The 25,798-nt window shown below is 43.7% G+C and overlaps 1 protein-coding gene across 2 annotated transcripts in view; it reads left to right on the top strand.

Annotated features, from left to right (window-relative positions):
• Nucleotides 1-25,798, top strand: part of ADCY9 (adenylate cyclase 9) — an 81,270-nt gene that overhangs the window by 51,352 nt on the left and 4,120 nt on the right. For both annotated transcript variants that reach the window (XM_085075052.1, XM_085075051.1), the window contains 6 exons: nucleotides 2,315-2,532; nucleotides 7,076-7,178; nucleotides 10,475-10,683; nucleotides 16,958-17,117; nucleotides 20,039-20,187; nucleotides 21,933-21,974. In XM_085075052.1, coding sequence (XP_084931178.1) covers nucleotides 2,315-2,532; nucleotides 7,076-7,178; nucleotides 10,475-10,683; nucleotides 16,958-17,117; nucleotides 20,039-20,187; nucleotides 21,933-21,974 — 881 coding nt within the window. The remainder of the gene's footprint in view (nucleotides 1-2,314; nucleotides 2,533-7,075; nucleotides 7,179-10,474; nucleotides 10,684-16,957; nucleotides 17,118-20,038; nucleotides 20,188-21,932; nucleotides 21,975-25,798) is intronic.

The following is a 25,798-nucleotide window of genomic DNA, read 5'->3' as shown; positions in this document are numbered from 1 at the left end:
CCATGCTGACCTTCTTTGAAAGAGAGAAATTTTCACTGCATTTTTCAGATGATCTTGAGGAACAGCAGGGAAAGCAGACAGTGCACAGGAGTCCAAATCTTTTATTTGAGCTGATCACAGCAAAAATCGTGGCCTCTTTGTTACTGCTTTTCAAGTAATAAGTGGCTGGAGTGGTGAGGAAGAGGTGAAAGATTGTTTGTAGGGGAAAAAACTGATGGTAACTGGGACCTTCAGGTCATTTTAGGCCTGAGGTTGTTCTGGGGAGTGCTCTGGGCAAATACAATCTTTAGCATAAATTTAAAAAAAACCAACCCTCTAAACAATGAAGGCCCTTCACTAACAGCTGGTTGGTCAGTTTTTTTTGTTTCCCTTTGTTAGTCCTCCTCACCTCAAAGCCAGAGGGGTTTGTCCTGCCTCTGCAGGATGCTCCATGGCCCTGTTCCCTCTGGACAGGCTGGATAACCTGATAGGGATGTAGCAGGACTTGCTCAGGAGCTGCTGATTGTTTTCCCTTAGAAAAGAAACTGATGACATTTTATGTGAGAAGTTCTTGTGCCTCTGCCTTACAGGAGCATCCCTCTGTCCTAGCAGCACCTCTCTGTCCCAGGGCTCTCAGTGTGCCCCTGCTGGGATGTGTGGCTGAAATCCCCTTTCCCTTCTGGTGATTATGGTCTGCAGCAAAGCCTTGGCAGCACACCAAGGAAAGCACCCCATTTCCTATTCCTTCCTCAGCTGCTGTCACTGTGCTGGGAACACCTGCAAGCTGCCAAAACAACTGCTATGAGGGCTAGAAGGGCCCAGACTGGGAATCCTTCCATCTCCTGCTCCCAGCACGTGGCTCTCAGGCTCACACCTCCGTCGGGGCAGCCCACAGGGTGGGGATCCCGCATCCCCCGGGGAGGGAGGAAGGGGAAGCACAACCCACCTCCCTCCTGCTTTTCCTGTAGCTCCAGGGAACCGTTCCAACACACCTTGTTATGGCTTTAGCTCTGGAGGTCTTGGCTGTGACAGGAGCCCAGCCCAAGTGCTTCCTGACTCCTCCCTGCACAGGGTTCTTCTGCGGCCTCCTTGCTCTTGTATCTTCCCTGGTTGTGTCTGAACCTTTCCCTTCACCTGTCTGTGTTGACATTTGCTTCACAACACAGATCACACAAGGGAATTGAATTGATTTTGCATGGGCAGCCAGAAAGCAGATATTTTTTAACTTTAACTAAGTTGATTTTACAATGTCAGTAACATATTTCAGCACGTGGTTGGGGTGGTGATGGTATTTATGGTATTTATTTATGGTCACTGTGGTGGCATCCAAGAATAGTCTTCTGGAGGAGCTTGTCACTTCTGTACAGGCAGGCATGGAGAAACTTCTGTCATGAGTGGGCTTCAGGATGAGGATAAATGCTACATGATAAGTGATAAGATACGGAGGGGGGGAGATGAACACTCAAAATATGCCAAGTTTGCTCTATGTTTGCATTTGAAAATGATCCTGACTAACTGCAGTTCATTTTCATTCTAACCACACTTAGCTGTCTAATTCTTTTGGAATTGCTTCAGTACATATTGGTCTAGGTCAAACAAAATGTAGAAGAAGGAACTTCAGGCTCCACAAAAATAGAATAATTCTTGTTTAAAACTAATTTGTGTTCTCCAATGACAGAAGCATTGGTGATACTGTGTACCTAGGCAATATTGCAAGCTGTTGTCAGAATTAAAGCTGTCTTAACTAATACAGAGGCAAAAGAAAACCAGGAAAAAAAGGTACGTCCTGGTGAAGGAAAGGCAGTTTAATTTGCAGGACTTGTTGTAGTAGGATGAGAAGTAGAAAAGGGTTGTTCCCACGGGTGGGACAGAGGAGGAAGCTCTGGGAAAGCAGCAGGGCCACAGTGGTCAGGGGAAGGATGAGCAAGGGTTGGCAGAGTGAGTTGTCTCATGACCCATGAAAAGCCAGCACAAATTAGGTGGATATTTAAAAAGCTTTTTTAGAAGAATCTTGACCTTAAGATGAGTGACTAAAATTTGGGCTTGTGGTTGGTTGTCATTGCATGTGTGAAAATGTGCTTTGTTTTCTGCTCCTTGGAAAGTTGGTACATAAAAAGCAGAAGGGTGGCACCTAAATAAGGACACAGGAAATGTGAGAGAGACATCCCCAGGAAATGTGGATGGATTCAAGGCAGGGGCAGTTTGGTCTTTGTTATGGTCAGGGCAGAGCTCAGGGTGTTGAGGGAAGAGCTTCTTTCAGCTTCTGCTCCTTGCAATCTCTTCTGTCTGTTCTTAGCCACTGACATTCCCTGGCTGTGTTTTGCCTTCTGTTCAGGCTGCAGGGGGACACAGTCCAAAGACCCAGAATGGACTTTTGAGTCCTCCTCAGGAGGAGAAGCTCAGCAACAGCCAAACCTCGCTGTATGAAATGCTGCAGGAGAAAGGACGCTGGGGCGGAGTGAGCCTGGATCAGTCAGCTCTGCTCCCTCTGAGGTTCAAAAACATCAGAGAAAAGACAGATGCTCACTTTGTGGATGTGATTAAAGAAGACAGGTAAGGAAAGTGGAGCTGTGCAGTGTAAAATCCTGTAAAGGTGAGAAGGCACTACCAGGATCCCTAATCTTCAATCTTTATGTGGTTTTTGGCTGATTTCAGTAATTGTTGTCAACATATAACATGTTACAAGTTTTCGGATTTCAGTCTTTATTCTGCTTAAACTACAGTAGGAACTTGATGCCAGAAAATTTCTGTTTAAAATATGTAAAACCAGATTTTTCATTTCTTCCGTGGTGAACAGTCCTCCTTCAGTCAAGTCTTCAAAAGGGAAATTGCTCTTTAAATCACTTGTCATGAAATTGAACTCTGTTTTTACAATCAAAAGTCCTCTTAATACATGTAGTGTGTACCTTCCTCTGCAATTTAAGGTGTAACATAAATTCTGAACCGCAAAACTCACATTTTTTTATAGTAAAAGAACAACATCTGATAACATCATGTGACTAATCATGAAATCGTATTGGGCTTGGAAACAGAATTAATGAGTGAATTCTCATGGACTTACTACCTACTTAGGTATTGTAAAATGAGTTTCTTTCTCTGTTTCAAATAAAAAAAGCTTATTTTGGGCAGTGGAAATGTTCTCCAAAATTCAATATTTTTATAAACACACAACCATAACTTCCCTTATGACAGTGACTTGACTGGAGCAGCTAAACAGATAACTTGAGTTTGTTATTAATTATGGCTATTTTTATTTCTGTTTCACTGCTTCCACTCAGATTTAGGGTATTTTATCTAAATATCCTTGAAACTGTATGCTCCTGGGCTGTTTGGAACAGGGACAGCATCACCTTTATGGAAACACAACTTGGGCAGGGAGAGCTGAGAGGGAGGGACAGGAGTCCCTCTCCAGTCTCTTACCTAGATTTTATCAGTTTACTTTTCTCCTGTTGCCAACTTTAGTCAAAATTAGGGGTTCTGCATTGTTTTTCTCAGTGTGTGGTCTGTCATTAGTGGCTGAGAATTGAGGTTTAGCTGATATTTTCAAATATTAGAAGACAGACGGATTGGGAAAGTTCAAATGTTGGCAGAAATCCGCCAGAAGTAGGAATTTTGTTTAAAGTGTAACCAGCTCTCTTCAAACTGTAAGTTATAGAACTATCTTAATTTATGCAGTTGGTCTGCTGAAGATACCTCACTCAAGTTCCTGTTGCTTTCCTCCTCCACTCCCAAAATCGGTAATTTTTTCTGATGTGGAAGAAGGAGGACCATGATTTAAGATCAGTCAAAGCCTGGCTTTTTTTTGGCCTCAATTAAATATCATCATTACCATATTAAGTGGGCCATTTCTTGTTGCCAGGGAAACTTCTCTGCTGAGTTCAGTTCATGTAAACATAACTTTCCAAAAATAATCTTCTGATTAATTAGATCTATGCAAAATGCTTTAAGCCTACCAGTTTACCCTTTTTTTTCAACATTTCTCAATGAGAAATGATATGGAATAAGCCATTTAAAAAATGTTCTTGTTCCCTACTGTAAAGCATAATTGTTGGTCTTGATGAATCCAGTATCTATGAAAATATCTGAATGGGGAAACTGAGGTGTCTGAGGGAGGGAACCAGACTTCCTCGTGGTCATTTTACAGGAATCCCCATTTTCACTGAGGTTTGCTGTGTTGGTTTGATGTTGTTGCAAAGCCAAGTGATCTTCCCCTGAGCATTGGGCAACATTTCCATTGCTGAGCACTTGGATATAAATTCCTGTTAACAGAAAATACTTAATCTAGATATAAGGTGCATAAATTAATGCCACAGGCTTCCTGCAGAGCTGGGAAGGGTTAAACATATCCTGGGGGATTCAGGAGCCTGCACACTGCATTAAGAAGCTGCCTGGGGCTAGCTGGGAGGAAATGCTGGACACTGGGGATATTTTTCATTTCCAGTCCCTTTCTAGAGCTCAGCTGTGTGGCTGAGAGGTTTTTGCATGCCAAGATTTCACCTTGGAGCTGATACCTTGGCACAGTTCCAGTGTTCTTTAAAAATAATAAAGGCAGTATTAGTGTGGCATGTTTGTATTAGTACATTATAAAAGAATCCTTTTATGAAAGTTACCATTTCTTACAACTTGATTCTCTACATTTGACAAACAGTGAATACTTCCAGTTTTCAGTCTGGCTTTAGTACGGCCACTGTAAAAATCAGTTGCTTTGTTCATTGTAACCTACATGTTACTGTACATGTTAAAAGAAAGCTGTAGTGTAAGGGTATAGAATGTTTGAACTTAATTTCATTGGGGATATCCTCAAAGGATTCTTGCTTTGGGGATTTTTGTTTCCAACAAAAAGTAGTTATTCCTTAGGTTGTAACCTTCTGAAGTATAAGAAGCAAGGACTCACGTGCTGATCAGGGCAGTCCTTACAGTGATCTCTTCAGACTTCCAGAGCAGAGTCTCAGGGATATATGAAACTCCCCCAAAACTGGGTTCTCTGCTGCCCTTCATCCCCTCCTTGGGGCAGTTTCCTGTTTAAATACTTTTTTATTATTTTTAAATCTGTTTGTTTCTTTCATTTCCCACTTCCCAGTCTTGCTTGATCCGGGGAACACCCTGTGCCGGGAGGCAGAGGCCTCCTGGGAAGCAGAATATGTACTTGACTGTTTGATCAAGTGGGATCTTCCTCTTGGAGACAGAATGAGTTGACAGAGAGCTGGGGAGGACCTGGGAATGCTGCTTCACCCTGGTTCTGTCGTGTTCCACCTTCTGTTTCATGCTGCACTGTGGAGCTGGACTGTTCCTCCTACATCCTTAGCCAGCACAACATCACCACCTCCACTGAGCTTCCCTGCAGGAAGAAAGGGAGTTCAACAATACTTATAAAAAAATAAGCCAAAAGCTTTCAAAATTTTTATTATAAGATGCTCTTAGAAATGTCTAAGAAGGGTGAGGAGGAATGAAAACAAGGAAGAATGAAAGAGAGAGGAGTGACTCAAGTGAATCTATCCTGTCATTCCTTCAAAATATCCTCATAATTTTAATATTTTGCCCAAGGCCAGAATGTTTAATGACTACCACATATCTACCATATTCATGTTTAGACTCTTTTGTCTTCTCTAGCATCCAAGAATCCACATCCACATCTAGGAATGTGTATTTGGTTGGTCTTGCATCTCAATTTAAAAAAAAAAAAAAAAAAAAAGCTTCCCGCATGCCATCTTGTGCTGGGGAGCCTGTGCTTCCAAGAAAACCTCTTAGCCAAGAGTTCCATAAAAATAAACAGAAAATAACCCCGAAACCAAATCCCCTTAAAAAAGAATTCAAGCACAGACAAGCTCTGTAGGATCGTTCAGCTTCTTCATCTGCTTGGAATTTGACCTCATGTGCATCTCTGGTTTTTGCTCAGACTGGAAATTGCCCACTCTGACTGTGGCTCTGGGGCTGCAATCCTCCGGGTAGAAATAGCCCTGGGAAAGCAACCACCCCGTTTTAGATTCAGAGGGATTTTAGGAACAACTCCCTGTAAATACCACGTGGAATCAGTTGCTTGAAAACGAGAGGAGGTTCACAGGCAGAGGGGGTGCTTGGAAGCTGCACAGAGCAGGGCAGGACAGGCTGTCCTGGGCACAAGTGCCACAAGCAGGTGTAACCTTGCTCTGCCACCCTGGGCACAAAGCACTTGGTGCTCTCGAGTCCCTTCAGCTCTCTGACAACTGCTCAGGGGAGAAAAAGTTTGCAGATCAAGTGCCTTAGTTGTCATCAGGAAGCTTCATTCATAAACCTCGTACAGCTCATGCAAAATTTAAAAAGCTTTTTATTTTTCTTCCAGAGGATGGGAAACAAAACCGACTTTTTAATGATTGGAGCCTCTTTTGTGCTGTTGTGGGGTTTTTGTCACATTCTGTGGAAAAGAGGAAGGTGAAGGAGGGCATAAACACCCTCTGGTAGATGCTGCCTCGGGGTTCCTTAGCCCTGGTGAACTGGTGTCATTAGTTGTCACTGCCTTTGTTGAGGATTCTTGGTCATTCCAAATCTGCTATTTCAGAAGTAAATCTCAGCTCTCCATCTCTTCTCTGCAGCCCAGATCGTTAAGGGAATGTTCCCAGTTGAGTTAGTGAGTTATTTTAGTGCCTGAAATAACAAGAAACTGCTGTTTTCTAAAATGGGCAATGTTTTTTCTTTTCCCCCATAACAGTTTGTCACCTTTGTCATCCTTGGCTTGCTTTGAGCCATAGAATCCACCCAAGTCACAAATATCCCACAGCCACGTGTCTCCAGAGGTTGTGTGTCTGTAGCAGCAATTAACCTTTACTATTTGCTGGCTTCTGTTACAATTATCTGTACTCATCAGTTAGAGCTGTTAAGTTTCTGGAACGACTTGTTAGACTCTTCCTGGAAGTATAAAAGTTTGCTTTTTTGGTGGAATATTTCCTCTGACTGAGCAAGTGATGTGGGTAAGAGGATACTTTGGTGATGGAGAGAGGAGAAAAGCCACAGAAACTTCAAAGCCAAGTGCCAGCATCCCTAGAAACAGCAGCCACAGACTGGGGGGACTGAAGGAGGTACAGCTGAACAAACTGATGTTGATTTTGTCTTCTCTCTGCAGCCTCATGAAAGATTACTTCTTTAAACCACCTATTAACAAGCTGAGCCTCAACTTCTTGGATCAGGATTTGGAGATGGCCTACAGGACGAGCTACCAGGAAGAGGTGTGTTTCTCCTGGCATTGGTTTCTAAGCCACTGTCTGTCATTGGGTTTTTTAACACATTTTGTTGCAGTTGTTTCATGACAAGGGTCATAAAATGTCAAATGTGATTTACTACTTGGTGTTGCTGCCTCTGAAAACAGTCTCCTTTCAGTTTATTATAGAATTATGGAATGGTTTGGGTTGGAAAGGACCTTAAAGCTCATCTCGTTGCACCCCCTGCCATGGGCAGGGACACCTTCCACTATCCCAGGTTGCTCCAAGCCCCATCCAGCCTGGCCTTGGACACTTCCAGGGATCCAGTGGCAGCCACAGCTTCTCTGGGCACCCTGTGCCAGGGCCTCCCCACCCTCACAGGGAACAATTCCTTCCCAATATCCCATCTATCCCTGCCCTCTAGCAGTTTGAAGCCATTCCCCCTTGTCCTGTCCCTCCAGGCCCTTATCCAAAGTCCCTCTCCATCTTCCTTGCAAGTTCTCTTCAGGTGCTGGAAGGGGCAATTAGGTCACTCCAGAGCCTTCTCTTCTCCAGACTGAACAATCCCAGTTCTCTCAGCCTTTCACTTCTCTTAGCCCACCAAAGCTCACCACAAACACTTTTTACCTGTTTTAAGGCTTTAGGGTGGCCAGAGAACCACACTGAGATCAAAGCAAAGGACCAAATGCTATTTGTCATGTCTAATACTCTAACTTTGAAAATGGTGACTTGGAATTTGATTCTTGTTTGAGTCACAAACAAATTATCCCTGTGGAATCCAAACCTGTGCTGAACTCAAATGTCCTAATTCCATAAATGTGCTGCATTCAGATATGGGCAGCTCAAAACATTGTGGAATTGTAAGGAGCAGTGAGTAAATTATGACGAACTTGGTGTTTTCTTCAGGATTCTGCACTGAGTCTAAAAACTCCTTAATTCCCTTGGGGGCTAATATCACAGGCTTTCCACAGCAGTGGATTTCTCTGCCTGGCTGATAGGAACTAGCAAGATAGTTTAAATTTACGTGGAGTGACATTAGGTGTCAGTTAGAGTGAGGCTGCATTCCCACCAGTAGCTGAAAAATTGCTGCCAAGAAAAGGCAATTGCTCTGCCCTCCTTGTTCCTCCTCCTCCCTGCTCCTTCTAATGGCTCTGGCGCTTCTCAGCCTTTCCCGCTGTGAGCAGTTCATTTACTGGCCTAGCATGAAATATTCATGGTTTGTTTTTCTGTTTGGGGCTCTTTCTCTTTCCATCTTGGCCTGTTTTGTGCTGTGTTGAAGCAGCAGCAGCAGCTCTGTAGAGGTTGGCAAGTGCCAGAGCCAGCACGAGATAAGCGTCCGGCAGCAGGAAGGAGAATGGGCCCTTCCCTTCCAGCAGCACTGAGCTGCGGATTTGGGTGATCCATCTGCAGAATTGCATCACAATAAATGGAGGTGTGAGTTTCTTTACTTCCCAGGATGTCCTACATACATGAGGGCAGTGGGATTTCTGCTTCTGCTGCTTGTTGCTTTCAGTTCTGGGCAGTGTTGTCCCATTCTCCTTAGCAATAGTCCCTCTTTGCTTGTTTTCCAATATTTCCAGGTGAGACTTATCTTCACTTATTTTGTTTTACCAAAGGAAAGCCCAGTTGTGTTGCAATTCAGTCTCTTCATTTTGGTCAGGAGCTCCATGCTCATCCTGCAGCACTGTAATTCAGTGGTATCTCCCTGCATAAAGCTCCTGTAGCAACAATGGGGAGAAACTTCCTGTGGGAGACAGCCTGCAAAATTTGCAAACTGTACAGAAAATAATAAATTCAGTAGTTTCCAGGGGAAAGATTGGGAAGAGAAGAGAAGCAGTAAAGCATATACAGATGAACCTATTCATGGGGCTATGTAGGAAGTTCTAGAAAGAGCAGGAATGTGGCCTGTGCATTTTGTTAGTGGCAAGCTAGTAATTCAAAAATTATTATATAAACCTCCCTGAAAGTGGGACTTTTCACTCTCTAATAGTAACTCTGCAGGACTGGGGCAAAAACCTGTCAAAGCTTTAATACTGGCAGAGTTCTGGTCCAAAACAACAACAAAATATTCTTTTGGAGACTGAAAAGATTTGGCAGCACTCCTGGTTCTCTAGTGACCTGACAGTCAGTGCTGCTGAAAGGGACTTCCAGCACCCCTGAAGTCACCTCTGATTGCGCAGTGCCAGCTGCATGCTCAGGTTGTGATCTGTCTCTGGAGTCAGCTCTGCCTCCCAAGAGCCTTCATCTGTTCTCATTTGGAAGTGAAGGCACTACTTAGCACTGTTAAAGCATCTTTAACTCTGTCACTTGGGGATACAGCGTTGCTTCCCTTAATTCAATTGATGGGACTTCGTGTGTGGATGAACAGGATTCTGCTGCTCTTCAGGTTGAAAGGTAATTTTGGGACTGAAGTGATGCTGGCTGAATTTATTAGGTTGCAGCGAGGTACAAAGGAGGAACAAGTTTGTTTCCCAATATTGCTGAGCATAGGAAGTGTTCTGAGGAGTGAAAGAAACTTCCAAATTTAACAGAGCATTCCAACTGGGCTCCTGCATGGTGACATTAATAACAGAATTTCTAAGCAAGTTTCTCTGGAACTTGCTTTCTATGGTCCCTTGGGCAGATACAAACACTCCTAAGACTGGGCTCACCTTCATTAGCCAGGGTGTGGGTCTCATGATCTGGTTTTCGGCTGGACTGGCCATGGAAGCACAGCTGCACAGGCACTGGGCCAGGCCAGGATGGCATGGGAATGTGTGGTGAGGAGTTAGTGGTGAGCAGAGCTTGGTGTCCTGGGCTCTGATCAATTTGGATTACACAGCTTTCAATCTAGTCTGAAAGGGACATGTGAACTCTGCTACAGGAGCTGTGTCTGTGGAGTGGTGTTTGGAGGGTTTTCTTAAGGAACCATCAGAGCTAAAAAAGTTACAGTAAAATCTATTATTATTTTAAATTAAAATAATTGAAGAAAATATCCCGTAACTTGTCTTCCACTTACTATATTTATGGGGTTTTTTTTGGGCAGAATAGTAAATTTTCATGTTCTTTTATTTCTGTGTCATAGTGTGTAAAAATCACCCCAGGCCTAGGGGCTGTGCTACCAAAACTTCTTTTTAACGCAGTCCTCTCAGGGAGCTGTGACAGCCATCAAACCACCTCTTCTGCCTCTTGTTTCCAGCCAGTCCTTACACTGGATTAATGCAGTGGTCAAAACTTCTTCGTTCCTTTATTTGTTGTGAGCTGCTGTTCATCATCCACTTGAATTTGGCAAAATAGCATTTATTCCTTTTCATCCTTTCCCTCAATCCCTGTGTTCCACACAGGTTATCAGGAATGCTCCAGTGAAGACATTTGCCAGTGCTACCTTCAGCTCGCTCCTGGACGTGTTCCTGTCCACCACAGTCTTCCTCATCCTCTCCATCACGTGTTTCCTGAAACACGGAATGGTCGCGTCCCCTCCGCCACCTGCGGCCGTTGTGGTGTTCGTCATCGCCATCCTGCTGGAAGTGCTGTCCCTTGTCATCTCAATCAGGTAAAGAAAGTGTAACCAAGTCTGGAAATAGCATGGAGAGCTGCAGTGGTGCCTGGCTTGAGAACATTTTGTTTGATAGCATCCCAGGAACTCACTTGGACAGGCTGTAAGACTTGAAGAACAGAGTTGGTGCAGCCAAGGCTCACGGCAGAGCTTGTGCAGGGAGAGCTGTGGCTACAGGAATTGCAGAAGTGTGGCTCTGATAGAGATCACTTGGGGAAATGGAATCTGCACACAATCCCTGCCCCTCTTACTGTTCCTTGGGATGCAACATGTCTTCTCCCCTCACACGGCTGTCAGAATTCAAACAGAAAACTTTTATCTGTCCTTCAAACAAACTCACCCAAAAAAACCTGCCCCTTTAAATTCTGAAATAAAAATACACAGTTCTGGGGTTAAAGCTGACATTATCTATCAAGAGATGAAAAGAGCAGTGCTGCCTTCAAAGAAAAAAAAAAAGAGAAATTCCTAAAGGCACACTGTACCTGTCCAGAATGACTTTTTAAAGTTTCATGGGTTAACATTGAGATAGGTTGTGTTTTCTGTGTCTGACACACAACGGGAGTGCAGTGTTTCCCCAGAGTGGGAACAGGCACTGCTGCTGAAGGGAAGGGGCACTGCTCTGACTCTGCAGAAGGGGTGACACTTGGCAGGGCTGTGCTGAGAGGTTCCAACCCCACACCTGAACCCTTGTCCTGCCTCTCAGCCTCTCCTGTGCTCTCAGAGGGCTTGGCTGCAGCTCCCTGGTTTCTAGCAGCCACTGCTCATTCCTGTTTGTAGCCAGTGACCCACAGCACTGCGGTGGCCTGGCTGTGAGGACACTCCTGTGGTACCTCCTCAGTGAGCATTACCCTGTGCCTCCCTGGCACCCCGGGGTTACTCACATGCTCAGGGGCAGCAAAGAGCACTTTGTTCAGAGCAGCTCGTGCTCTCCTGGCTGTGCTGTGGGATCTGCACAGATACCCCTGTAACCTGTCATTAACCAGGTGATTGACCTGTTAATGAGCTGTTTGTTTGTCTGTACGTGTGGGATCGAGTTCACTCTGCCCTCCTTATCCCCGTGTTCCCTGCACTTCCCTGACACAACAGCAGGATAAGGGTGGTGTGTGGAAATGGGTGTCCTCTCCTGGAGTTCTGCAGATCTGTCAGGAATGTGTCAGTCTAAATGCTTTTGTAATTACAAGTTGGAAGCAATTCTGCTGCTGTTTCCAAAGATTGCAGTTTGCACTCTTTATTTTGACTTTGCAGGGTCGAGGTAAAAAATACTGAATTAATGCTTTAGTCACTGAAGGAAGTTTATACCTCAGTGGGCATATAAATATTTGCAAGTGTATTTATATCAAAGCTGGCATGTGCAGTAGAGAGAAGTCATCTATGAAATGCTTTTATGACAGCATTTCTTAGCAGGGGTGTTTGGTTGTTGCAATTTGAATAGCTTTTAGACAATCTGGAAATTCAGAGTTAAAAGGTGTACTGGGAGATGGTTGAACTGATAGAGTTGTCATTCTAAACTGGGTTAACTCTTGCTTTGTCTTCTCTCTTACATCAGAAAAGCATTTTCCCCTTTGCAGAAGTTTCTGCACTCTGGTTTGGGTGAGAGAGAAGTTTTTTGGGCAGTTTAATGTGCCCAAGCAGCTCTTCTGGGTAATCAGGGTTTGGTGACCATGAACTTGTTCATCTGGGAACAGCTCAACCACCACTTTGCAGAAGTGCTACTTTCTGCTATGCAGATGTATTTGGAGAAAGTTTGTGTTCACTCACTTTGCAGGTGAATTCTTACTTCATTTTAGTATTTTTCAGTTCATTGGTTTTCCCACTTGTTTTCCCCTTAGCATATTGTTTTTGCCTTATTTTGTACATTTACAAAAATTATTGCTATAATGTTAGAAATATTTATAGGTAGATACATCAGGTTTTATTGCAGTCTTGCTCTGTAATTGGTGGTTTATGGGTTTCTTAAGGAGAAGGAAAATTGTTGTTTCCAGTCTATATAGTCAAGAGTTGGCAAAGTGGTTTTGTCTGTGTGAGCTGTGCAGGGTTTGGCTTCACTGCAGCACTCTGTTGTCAACCTGACCTGTCTCAAGACCCCTCAAATTCTCCTGGTTACCTTGGGAGCCAGAAATGGCTGGATGGGATAAGTGACCACTGCCTTTCCCTGCCCTCTCCTTCAAACCAGCAGTTGGGGAATAGGGATACTTAGACTTTACATTGTGTATTTGCTTTATAGTAAATACCTAAAATACACTTCTGGGCCACCCCAGTCTCCACAACCTGAGGCACACACCCTGTACAGTTCCCTTGGGCAGAAAGATGAAAATCATCATTTTCCTCTCCAAATGCTCTTCCAAGTGAGGACTGCTCCCTCTGACCACTCGTTATGCACAGAAATGGTGCAGAACTTCCTGTGCAGAAATGTCATCCCAAATGACAATCACAGAATACCACCGAGATATCTTCGGGGAGGAGATTGGACTACAATGCTGGGCACAATCCCAGAATTTCAGGAAAAGGGATTATTTTAAGACCAGAAAATTCTTGCCTAAGTTTCACATTGTATTTTCATTATCATGATGCGAAACACCCTGTCTTTAAATCAGCCTAAATTGTAATTAAATCCAGGACTCAGCCTAGCAAGGGCTCCCTTGGCTCTCGTGGCTCAGCCCTCAGTCCAGCTGTGGGAGGGGAGAGCACAGCCTTCTCACAGCCTGGGCAGTGAGAAACAGCTGAAAACTTGAGTTCTGCAAGAGCAGAAGTCCTCATGGAGCAAAGCTTATGAGAGAGAAGGATGTTTTGATTCCTCTGGAGTGTCTGATAATAAATTATTGGAGTACCTATAGATGAGGATCCCACTGTTAGCACAAGAGCCACTCGAAAGTTAATTGTATAAAGCTGCTCGCAAAAATTGGTGCTTCATTTGTGAGCACGTGGAAGATGTCATCTCCTCTGTAAATGTTCTCTGAAGAATGTCCTTCTGCCCACTTGAAATGTAGCTACTTTGACGAGCTCAGTTGAAGTGTAAGAGATTCTAAAGTTCTGGTATTTTATAAAAAATCGTCATTGAATGTGCAACAATATGTGAGATTTCACTTGGGAGCCTGAGGAGTGGATCTGCAGCAATACAGGTTAGAGACAGCTGCCCAATATTTAGTGTAAATACAGGAGTTTTGTTCACTAGATAATTTTGACATCTTGTCCTCAAGTAAAACTGCTTATTTTTAAGTTTATTTTAAAAAAATGTGCTGCTTTTGATAGTGTGCTTCAGGAAAGGCTTGTGGGCGAAGAGTTGAGGGCAGAGGAGTGGGTGTTTAGCCCTGTTCAAGAGAGTGAGAGGTAGGAGCACTTTCAGTTGATTCATTAATTTAAAAGGACCTTTCTTCAGAGCAAAAAAAATTTATCTGCTGGATGAAGAAAGTGAGTGCAATCCAACGTAGAAGGGAAATTGTGCTGTTGTCTGACTGAAGAACTGCCCTTTTCCTGGTGCTTCACCTTCCCAGCCTTGCTGAGGTGCCAAGACCCTGTGGCCAGCACTTGGATCTTCCTAAATTCCTCATGACCAGGAGCAGACATTGTTTTCTGCCCCTCCAGCTTAATGAACCCTATCTGTTAACATGACTGATACAGAGTATTGATGCTGGGGAAAACAATGTAGTCTGTTTGCCTTTATTTATTTCTAACATCTGCTATTTAATATCCCACCAAATTGCTGCTATGCCAAAAGCTTTTGATTTGAACTCTGGGAATTGATTTTAAACTGCCAGTAAATACAGAAATGATGGTAACAGTCTCCATTAGCCATTAATCATTCGTGTCAAAGTTACTAATTTGAACTCCAGCTTGTGTAAACATCTCAGATGCTTCAGCATTTAAGCCCTGTTGAGCTGCCCACTGACACTGCATTATTTACTGATAGTGCCCTGTAGCCATTAAATCTGTCTGCAGCTCTCACTGCTGTCTGGATTTAATGCACTCCTGACTTCCTGCGCTGGGAGCGTTGGGCTGCATTCACTGGTAAGGAGGAGAATTCCATCGTTTCATTCCGCAGCGCAGAGCTCCACGATAAATCCCGTCCCAAAAAAATCAATGCAAGAAGGTAAAGATCATCAGGAGAAATGTGGCATTGGCCTGGAATTTGCACCTGCCTTTTTGAAACACAGCTGCCTAAATAAAGCAGTGTCCTCATGGCAGGATTAACCCCTCGGGTTCGCCCATGGATCTGTTGCTGTAGTTCCCACAGGAATTTGTCCTAGCATGGAGGCTTGGCAAAAAGGAAAATGCAAAACGTGGAGTCCCTGGTGTGTGTGGGTTGGGGTGAGAGACGTGAGCTGGGCTGGGTGGGTGCCATGGAGCTGGGGTCTGTGCCAGCCACGCTGGGGGCACAGAGAGCCAGGGAGTGTGGGCACAGGTGTCACCAGGCTGCCACAGGTGTCACCGGGCTGCCTTGGAGGGACCACGGTGCTCAGGAAGCCCTCAGCTAGCATCCCTGCCCCTTCCCTCGCTCACAGCTCTGCCATGGAGATGCCAATCCCAATCCATTGGCTGTTGGAGAACGGGACTTTGTTTTTAGAGATGGAAAGTTGGGTGGTGATTTCAGATGTACTTGGGGCTGCCACAGAGCACAGGGAGAGTTCTGTAACCCTTCAGAAATCCCAGTTCTTGCTCTGTAGAGCTTTTCTGTTAATCTTTTATATCCAGTTTTTAAGTTTCAGTGCTTTGCTGGAAATTCAGTTTTCCGATGGAATACAGTTTAGAATTTGTGATGTGAATGGAAGTCCATTAAACTGGAGACTGGCAAATCTGTGAGCACCCTCTCGTGGGCTCCTGATGAATTACAGTGTATTACATCCTCCCAAATTTCTCTTCTTCCGTGGATTTAAGTATAATTTACAGATTTTAACACATGCAATTAGAGAAGAGTTCTTGATGCTTCACAAAATACTTGTGGTCTCAAGTAACAGAATTCCAGACCAGTGAATTAAAATCTCATTCATAAACAATTTAAAGGTGTGGAGTGAGTGTCAAGTTGGCATAAAGACATTTAAACTCAGTTTGGTTTGTGTCAGGCATAATACCTTGTATTTCAGAAAACAGGGATATTAACATTAGTGGATATCTTTTCTATTTTTAGAGATATAAGTGATACGTGATTTATGGGGCTCTGGAGACGGGGAATTTCATTTCTAGTAGGTGTTATTATTTTTCTTTTTGGCTGTGACCATGTCTGTCCAAAAAAAGGTGGAATTCTGTACTGTTTGGGCCTTGTAGTCCAGAATTACGTGCCTGGACTGAGTCTGATGGTTCCACACGTCTCATTAATGGCTTTCGATGCAGCTAACTGTGCTACACCACCTTTTTACATCTTCATAAAAACAATTAGGCACTTGAACAGCAGTTACAATATTTCTCGAGTGACTAACGTTGAGCTTTGAGAAGGAAGTTATCCCAAGAATGTATTTCTGTGGATAAATACTAGTTTTTCATGCAATGCCCTTGAGCATTAAGCATCCTTTTACCTTCTCTTACTCATTTTAGCAATTAGAGCTGCTCTCATTTGAGAAGCATCTCCGGGAAGCTGCTCTCCAGAGCTCTTCCAGTTGGCTCCCTCAGCTCTTCACAGGTTGGGGCCGTGGTTTTCTCGGCAGCTCGAGGCGAGAGCCGTTCCTGCCCGCGCTCCCGGTGGGATCCAGCTGGGCGCGCGATGCTCCGGAGGACGGGCTGGGTGCCAGCTGGCCTGCCAGGGGCTCAGCTCCTCCAGCTCAGCTCCTGCCAGGCTGCCAGCTCGCAGCCCACGCTCCCCTTCCCCTTCCCTAATGACAGGGAACGCAGCTTGCCTGCAGACGGGCTGGTTGCGACTGGGAGAACTGGTTTGGGTTGCAGTGTGATGGGTGCTGGAGCTGCCCTGCTCCTCAAACGTTCCTGGTGTTATTTTCAGTAACTTTAACTTGTAAAAGCTTCCCCTCTTTCTACCTGCCTTATTATGAATGGAGAGGAGTCTTCCCTGTGCTTAACCTTCCAAGGATGCGAAGTTTGGCTTTCAGTTTGGCTTCCTCAAAGCCACCACCCCGAGGCTCTCCCTCCCTTTGCTGACCCTCCTTGCCGGAGCAAACGCTGTCAGCCAGGCTGGGTTATTCCCTGGAATCACCAGCAGGTGCTGTGGCGCCTTGGTTGCTCACGGAGCCCAAGTGATGGATTTGAAGCTGTGTTATTACAGGTAAATGAGAGGTACAAGGGACTGTACTGCCATTAATACCTGCATCCCTGATTTCCTGTGTTCCAGGATGGCGTTCTTCCTGGAGGAGGTGATGACTTGCACCAAGCGTCTCCTGGAGGTGATATCTGGCTGGCTGCCTCGACACTTTTTCGGTGCAATCCTGGTTTCTCTCCCAGCTCTTGCAGTTTTTTCACACTTCACCTCTGATTTTGAAACAAATATACATGTAAGTTGTCGAACTCCCTTCCGTAATGTGTCAGTTTGGAGTTAACAAAGCTTGTTGCTCACCCGCCTTCCCCCACCTCCCTCCTGTTTTACATCTGTTTGACACAGATCCCTTGGAGGGCTGGGGCTTTGTGGATGATGGAATTCCCAGTTTGTTATGTAAACACAGGCATGGTGAAAACTCTCACACAAAAGAGGAGAGGATACCTAGAAATTCCTGCTGCTTACATACCTTTTTTCCTCTTAGACCAAGCACTTCTGCAGGAATTTTCCTGAGATAATGGAAATGGTTTATCTCAGGATTATCATTCTGGGCTGGGTTTGGACTTTGGAGCCAGAGAAACTGTGTCAGTGAACCTCAACACTGAGAGCAGCATTAGTGAGGGGTATTTCGGCTTTGCAGAGTGAGATGGAGGAACTCAAAGGAGAGAGCAGTTGGTACCTAGAAATGGTCATTGCAGAGGCTGTGGGAGTGGTTAAAGGAATACAATAACTGCCCTCTGAAAAGGAATGGAAAGAAGTTGTTATATTTAGCCCAGACACAGAGATCCACGGGAATTTGGTGTCTCTGTTAATAAAAGTGCTCAGAAGTGGAGAACAAGTGGTTAAACATTCGTAGAATCACAGAATGTTTTCGGTTGGAAGGCACCTCTTGTTCCAACCCCTGCCATGAGCAGGGGTGATGAGGGAAAGAATAGTTTAATTTAAAGGCCAACTGTAGCATAAAATTAAGGCTTAAACACTGTGAATAGCAGTTCATCGCAAGCTGGAGATGAAAGTTTGTTTCTCTGCAGGTTTCTCTTAGTGTGTGATCCTTCATTTCCAGGACCTTCAGGGAATTCTGTTTCACAAAGCTCTTGCTATTTCAGGGCCCTGGGTGTAGGTAATGACCAGATCCTCTTCATCTTCCTATCACAGCTTATTCCTGGGCGCTGGGAGGTGTTTGTTCCATGGGAATGTGTGACCACACATTTTTTGGTCCTTGATGATTTAAACACACATCCCGTGGTTATCACAGTCACGGAAGAGTGTGGTTGACGTTCTGTTACATCCCATGCTCAAGATCATTCTGCAGCTTCTACCTTTTGGAACTTTAGTTAAGAATTTTTAAGCTGTAAATTGATTTTTTTTTTGTTAATTCAATTCAATGATGGTCTTTCCTCTGCATGATTCTCTGTAAACTAATTGTAGGGATGTTTTCCTCACACCAAAGGGAGCCAAAAACCTTCAAATCTCTCAAATCTGTCCATTGATTTTGATACCATCCCATTCATCACCATCCTTGATCATCTCTCCAAATACTTCAGATGATGTCAGAACCACTTTATGAGTGTGTTCTCAATACTGCAGGTCAGGTTGAGTGGAAACACTTCAGACAGCAGCAGTAAAATGGTGATTTTCACCACCACACTGAGAATGAACTTTGCTTTCTTTCCTCTTGCAGGTGCTCCAGAGTCGTGGGGCTGTTGGCTCACTCTCCAAGAGATGTCCCAACTCGGCTTGTGCTCAGTGTTTCCACACTCACGGAGCTCTAGGAAATGGAGTCAATCTATAGAGGGTCAGGTAAGTGTCCTCCTTTACTATGACATGGTTTTGCAAAGTTTTTTTTTAATTCCGAGCATTTTATTCCCTCCCTGGATATAAAATAATTCAAATGAAAATTAACAAAAACAGCCATAAAAAAAAACTTTCCAAAGCCATGCATCCATAGTAAAATCCAGCACATCCTGACCCTCTATAGACTGGTTCATGCTGGGGGCATCACTTGGAGTGAGAACCAGTGCTCTGCCACTTTAGGAGACCTGAAATGGGGGGAAAAAGTAAGTTTAAGTTACCTTTTTGTCTATGGACACTATTGAAATTCCTTTTATCTGTTTTTGAGTCATTTAAAAAAAATGCAACAATTGTGCTTGTGGTTAAAAATGGTGAATTATGTAAGGTTTTTTCCCATGCACTGTGTCTGCTCTCAATCACATGCTTGTTTGTTATACCACAGGACTGCCAGGCTGCAGAGTCTGCGCTTCAGCTGCACAGGACACCTAAAGGGAGAGAGAAAGGGAGAGAATGATCATTTCATGCTGTAAAATACAGCATAGAGCTAGACCAGAACTCCTTAATCCTAGTGTGGAATCTCTGGTTTAGTTTGGATGGTCATGAATATTCCTGGAAAACCAAAATTGGCACATCAGCTTGAGAGTTTTGAGCGCTGTAAGGTTGTATGTGGGGAAATGAAGGTGCTCTGGGCAGTGCATCTGTCCTGCACTTCCTTTCCTTTATCCAGGAGAGTTGTGGAAAGGTAAAAGGGGTTTTGAGATGCATCCTTTGGGACAGAAAATGTGAAATCGGACTTTCAAATTGACGCAAGTGGTTGTGTTACCAAGTGTGAGTTGACAATGAGTGAAGCTGCCTTGTGTCACCAAGGCAGATCTTTCCTTAGCTGGATTCAGCTGTTACAGGGCAGTGTGAGAACATTCTCTGAGAAGTGTTTCTAAAATCAGGCACGTGGGTGAAATTGCATTCTGCATTTCAATGCAATGGAATTTCAATATTCAGTTTAAAGCAGATGGGATTTGACCCCAGCAGTGGAGAGGGGGTCACCATGAATTTTTACCTTCTTTTATTTTCCTTTTTTTTTTTGGAATAAGAAGAGGCACTGAGCTTTTGGCAAAGGTAAGCTGAAGGCGCTGGGCATCGCTAAAATAACATTGCATGATAAAAAACTAAAATGATGACAAACCACCTGTGCTAAAGGTTTTTGTGCTCCTGGAATGGAAGATGTCCATCTTCACATGGCATCATTCACTGTGCCCATCCTGCAGGTGGAATTAGACCCTTGTCCCTGCTGTCCCCCTTTCCCTGCCGGCGTGGATGTGCAGAAGGGCCCTGGGCAGCTGTTAACTCCCCTTTCTCTCTCTGTTGCAGTATACCATGTTCATGTGTTGTGCCATTCTCATCACCATTGTGCAGTACTGTAACTTCTGCCAGCTCAGCTCCTGGATGAGATCCCTGCTGGCAACCGTGGTGGGAGCAGTGCTGCTCATCCTGCTCTACGTCTCCTTGTGCCCAACCAGGTGAGCCTCACACCACAGCTCTTACTGCTGCAGCTGAACACATCTGGGCTTCTCCTCAGGGAAACAAGGGGCTGATGCACAGGATTTTGCTCTCTGCCATGGCTTTCTCCAACATCTCAACCAAAATAATTTTATTTCTGCTTTTTTTTTTTTTTAAGGATTTCAGGGGGCTCTCTCCTGTGAGACACTCTGTCCTCCCTGATGTGTTTCTAGGACACACTTATTGTTACCAGACCTGTAGAATTGCCTCTCACCACTGGTTTAAAAATCTATTTTGTTAAGGAATTTCCCATGTATTTGGTGGTGCCAGAGAGACCAACACCCCTCTGGATTTTATTTTTGCCCTTAGGAACAACGTATTTTTCTTCCACCACCTTCCTCAATGCATTTTCCAGTGTGGAAGGCAGGTGCTTAGATTTAATGGGATCTAATGGGATGTCATACCCAGTTACATTCTCAGTTTCCTGCCTTTTCAGAGGACTCTGCAGAACAGTAACCAGAGGAATGAAGATAATGCAATTTCTGTGCAATAACCTTAAGTTTTTCCAGTTTTTCTCTGATAAGCTAATTTTCCCCAAGAAGAACTTGTTTGCAGAATTCTCCTCCTTTTTTCTTGCCAAGAGAGTCAAGGGGGTCCTTCCAGCCTTCTACTCCTATTGGCAAAGTTTTATAATCAACTTGCACTTCTCAGTGGCTTAAGACTCTCTCTTGGGATGGACTTTGCAAGGTCTTCTCCTCAATTAGTCAGTTCCACTCCTTCTTCAGAGACCTGCTGAACCATGAAAAACATGAAAAAATAAAAACCAAACAAACCAAAGGAAGTTTGCAGATACATGTTTTAGTGAGTATTTAGTTTTAATTCCATCTTTGAGTATCTTCAGTGGTGCCTTTTAGTCTTGATTAAATTTATATTTAAAAATATGGAAAATAAAAGTCACCCCTTACACCTGTTCACATCTAGAGCTGTTCAACTGCAGGTCTGAAAAGGTGATTGATGGAATTGATCCTGTACAAAAGTAATAGAGATTTAGTTAGTGAAACTCATAACTTGTGTTTGTTAAAAATCATATTTTTGTTCCTCTCTTGATCATGATTCTGATAATACTTTTTGTCACAGTGGTAATTGCAGCCTTGTCTGCACCACAGACAGATGCAGGATGCAGTTTTACTTACTTTTCCAGTTGTAACTAATCCTGAGAGTTTGATACTCTCTAGGTACTTGATTGCAGTAGAGAAATTGTAATACAACTACGAAAAGTGCTTGAACTACTTATTTTCTCTAATGGCATTTTCAAAAATTGGTTCTGTGTTAGGGTTTGGTTTTTGCTTTGTTATGGGGGGTTTTGGCAGTTTTTTCTCTTTGGAGGGGTTAGGGTTTGGTTTTTTGTGTTTTATTTGTAAAATCTTGGTGCTGTGTGCTCAGATAAGACGAAGGCATAACTGAGTCGTAGAGTTCTGGGATTGCTTTTCCCCATTTCCCAGGTAAGATGGGATTGTTTAACAATTACTTTTTCCAGGCATCATGAAGTTCCAGTTTCCCTTTACAGGGATTTGCAGCTCTGGTTGGTTCCTTCTTCCAAGCAGATAGGTCGTGTTCAGACATAGTTTGTGTGAAGCTGATCAGGTGTGCAGTGCAGTTATTGGTCTGTGTAATAGAGAAGTTTAAAATTCTGTCTGGAATGCTGCAGGATGGTTTGTTTATTGCTTTAACTTTCCCTCTGAAATCAGTGCTTTTTTCATTTCAGCTCCATGGAAGTTCCTCATCTAGATTTGGCCCAGAACTTTAGGTAAGCTGTATATAAAATTACCATCTTTATGTTTATGGATAGAAACATTTTCAGTGAATTATATACAGCAAAACTTTGCATCCACAGTAATAACTTGGAACTTCAACAAATTGGTTCAGCAAGTTGTGTTTAAACTCCTCATGTGCATACTTTCCTTTACAGATGACTTGGGTATGACCAAAACTTATCAGGGCTGCTGCAATGATATTTTCTCCTTAAATTGGATTTCGATGAAATAGAACTATGGAGGAGCTATTTAAAACAGCCTCTGTTTTTCTAGTAGCAGCAATTTTCAGAGCATTATCTGTCCACCTCGAGCTGTTGATTTGATTTCCTTGGGTGGTTTGCACCATTCAGAAGCAGTGTGAGTTGGATGCTCTCACAGCTGAGCAGCTGAGAATTCCCTGTGGTAGAGGGGCTGCCACTGGAAATGCTGGATGGGCAGCCAGTAGCCTTCCCAGCATGGGATGTGACAGTCTGGGCCTGGCTGTCACCTCTCCTAGGCAGAGCAGGGAGTTGTAAAACTGAGAGCAAAGGAAATTTTAGCCCCCTGCTTGTCAAAGCAAGCAAAAATCCCTTCCTGGGTTATTAATGGTCCCTTAAAATAAACATGTTAAGGATTCACTCTGATTATTTCAGCATTGGGTTTCTCATGGGTTTATTGCAAGTTTTGCAATACCATTTTTAAGTGTTTTTACTGGTCTTTGGTATTAGACAAGACTGTGTTTGCTAATTGCAAATTTGATGGCAATATTTGGGCCATGTTGGGTTCAATTGAGCCCAGCATGGTTGGGTTCAATCAAACATTGATGTGTGACCTGGTAAGGTATCTAACAGGGGTTTTCAGGAACATGTTGCTTTTCCTGGGAGGCTGTGTCAAAACAAAATTACTTTTTAATAACTCCCATCTCCACGAATGCTGTGGTAGTTTAGAAAACACATGGGGTTTAGTACGGAGGGATGGGAACTGTGCTTTTTTGGTTATTTCTTCACCTAGGAGTCTGCATTTACTGCAGTGTTGGGGTTTGGGGGGCTTTGGCTTTTGTAACATGGGTTTTCCATTTTCCTGGTTTTGATTCATGAAAGAGAAGTTCATTTTCATAACAGAATTCCAGTTCATTGAATCCAGAATGGAAATTTAAAGCCAAAAGTACAGAGGTGGCTTTTTTTTTTTTTTGTGTAAACTAAAACACTGCAGGAACTTGCTGAAAATGCAATGAACAAAATATTAAACATGTGGTGCTGACTACAAAAGTTTCTTAGGATCAGCCCAAGTTTGGCTCCTCAGTTGTTTACTGTTATTTTGTGAAATCACCAAAGCTTTTGTGCTGCTCAGAATTGCAGACCTCTTCCTCAGCAGCTCAGCGAGCTCCTGGCCAGCTGCTAATCACTGACCAATAATTCATCCTGCCTTAGATCATTCAAAACCAGGTCTTCCCCTCAGTGACAGAAATCTGTGAAAAGACCACCTGTCAAGCATTGTACTCCTGCAAATATTTTTTTTCCATAAGTGTGTACCTTGTAACTCCTGACAGGTGAAGGTGACAGACCAAACCATTGGAGGTGTCTCTTTGAGGAGGTGTGGAGTGAGATCTGCCTCCTTTGCAAAGCCTGGCCTGTGATTTAAGGGCCAAATAAGGCAGTGTCCAAAATACCTCACTCATTAAACATTTTTAAACCTTGTTTTTCACTTTTAATTAGGATGTTGTCTGTGCTTCTTCAGCTGGGGAAGAGACCCATGTGCTGATTCTGCTCAGCACTGCCTTTCAGTCCAGCTCCCCTGACCTGACCCTGCCCAAACTTGTACATTAACATGTATTGGAAGTTAAAAGAGAGAAAAGGGAGTTAATGCTTGTACTGTTTCTACCATTAAACAGAGTTTAGCTTCTTTTTTCAGGTCTCTTTTGCTGTATATTATTGTATACCACATTTCTAGAGTACAGAATTTCCCCTTTTTTCTGGTGATAGTCTAATAAAAAGGTGAAACTCTCTTAGCCTAACAAAATTTTTTGCTGCACCTTTCTCCCAGAATTAAATAAATCAGGTTCTTTGCTTACCCTGCTCACCACAAAAGTTTTCCTGTGTTCTAAGAGGGCTAAACAAACTTTAATGAGGTTGTTCCCTTTCCTTGATCAAGAATAGAGATAATATTAATGTTGCCTGGGAAGAGAGACAGTAGTAATGGTAATGAAGTCTTAGCACAAAGTTCATGTCCGTAAATAAATATATGGAGTTTGCCTTGTTTTCCAGGCAGTCCAGTTCTTCGGCCCAAAGGATACAGCCATGAACTTCATCTTTTAAGCAGGAAATATTTCTCATTTTCATTCCTTCCTCACCTCAGAGCAGGTGGGATGTGTCACTTTCCAGTGTGGCTGCTCAGGGGGGAACAGCAATAGGGCTCTTGAGTGGAAGATGAAACCACTTGGTTGTAGGGAAGAGTTTGTAGGCATCCACTGTGTGTTTTTCATGGAAAGCAGCAGTTTTATCCCCTTTTCCACACCGTTCCTCCCTTGCATTCCTCTCTCAGGTTTAGCAGGCAGAGGCATTCTCTTTCCATATAGCAGGATATCCAAATCCAAACAGGGGTTACTGGCTTAGAAGCAAACTGGCTCTCCAAAAATCTCTGTAAGTAGAAAGCCATTATCTTTATGATTTGTGATCAAGCCAAAGGAGATTCTGTTTCTGGAGTCTCACTTGTTCCATGTTCACAGGCTGGATGGAGGTGCCAAGTTAATAGAGAGGGGGCTGTGCCAGGCAGCACTTCACCAGTTTGAGTTAAAGAAACATCGTCAGCTCGAGATTTCAATTTGAATTACTTTAAAATCAGTTTTCTGCTGCAGCACCTCATAAAAAGTAGAATTGAGAAAGATTGGGATGGGGACTTGATCCTTTCTGTTGGAGGTGTGGGAGGTTTTTCTTTTTTTCATTCCAAAGGATGACTCCAGGTCGTGGCTGCTGCCTGAGGGAGGTGATTTATAGTCCTGTAGGTCCTGTAGCCTGGTCACTGCAACATCCACAAACTGGATTTCCAAATGGGGATGAGGCAGTTGCTCTCTCCTTCAGGCTGTGATCAGGGCTTTCCATGCTGATGGACAGTCGATAAAAATGCCTGCTCTGGAGAAGCCACTGCACTTCTTTTTGAGATCCCAGCCCATTCCCCTATTAATGAAATGAGGTCAGTGCATAGTGAATCACTCCCTGCACATGCAGATCTCAGGGCTGGAGCCCACGTGGCCAGCAAGGTCAGGCCATGCTGAGCAGCTCCTGGAGAGCTCCCTGGTGCCAGCTCCAGGAATGGGGAATGGGAGGCAGCAGCTCCTTCCCAAAAGGCACATCTTGCCTTCCATTGTTCTTGATGTAATGTTTGTGGTGCTCGCCTGATTCACTGAAGAGGAGTTAAAGTACTTTGAGGCGTGTTTTGTACAACAAACTGTAAATAAAAAGCCTTTAATGACTTAAATAAATCCCTGTGGCAGGAATGTCTGATGTTAGAGCAGATTATCTGGATCAAGCTCATACTCTCAGAGGAGTAACATAATGGTTGCTCAGATCCTTTCTCAAATCTCTGCCCACAAGATAGGTGAAATAATGAACTCAGATTCAGAAAAGAACCTGAATCATGCTCCTTAACCAAGATTCCTTCCTCACTTTCCCCAGCATCTTATTTTCCAAGATCTTTTCTCTTATCTACCGTCCCCTCATTTAGTTTTATAAGCCCATCAAGCTGTGAGGGTATTTTGCCACCTGAAAAATAGGTAGCAAGGATTGTATTTCAGGAATTGTTCCCTTCTAGTCATTAATTATGGAATCATTTAGGATGGAAA

This window comes from Lichenostomus cassidix, chromosome 14 (assembly GCF_008360975.1).
Source record: "Lichenostomus cassidix isolate B80296 chromosome 14, HeHo_3.0, whole genome shotgun sequence".
NCBI classification, from domain to species: domain Eukaryota; kingdom Metazoa; phylum Chordata; class Aves; order Passeriformes; family Meliphagidae; genus Lichenostomus; species Lichenostomus cassidix.
Note: the sequence above shows the minus strand (reverse complement) of the source record. Positions and strands in the feature narration are given on the sequence as shown.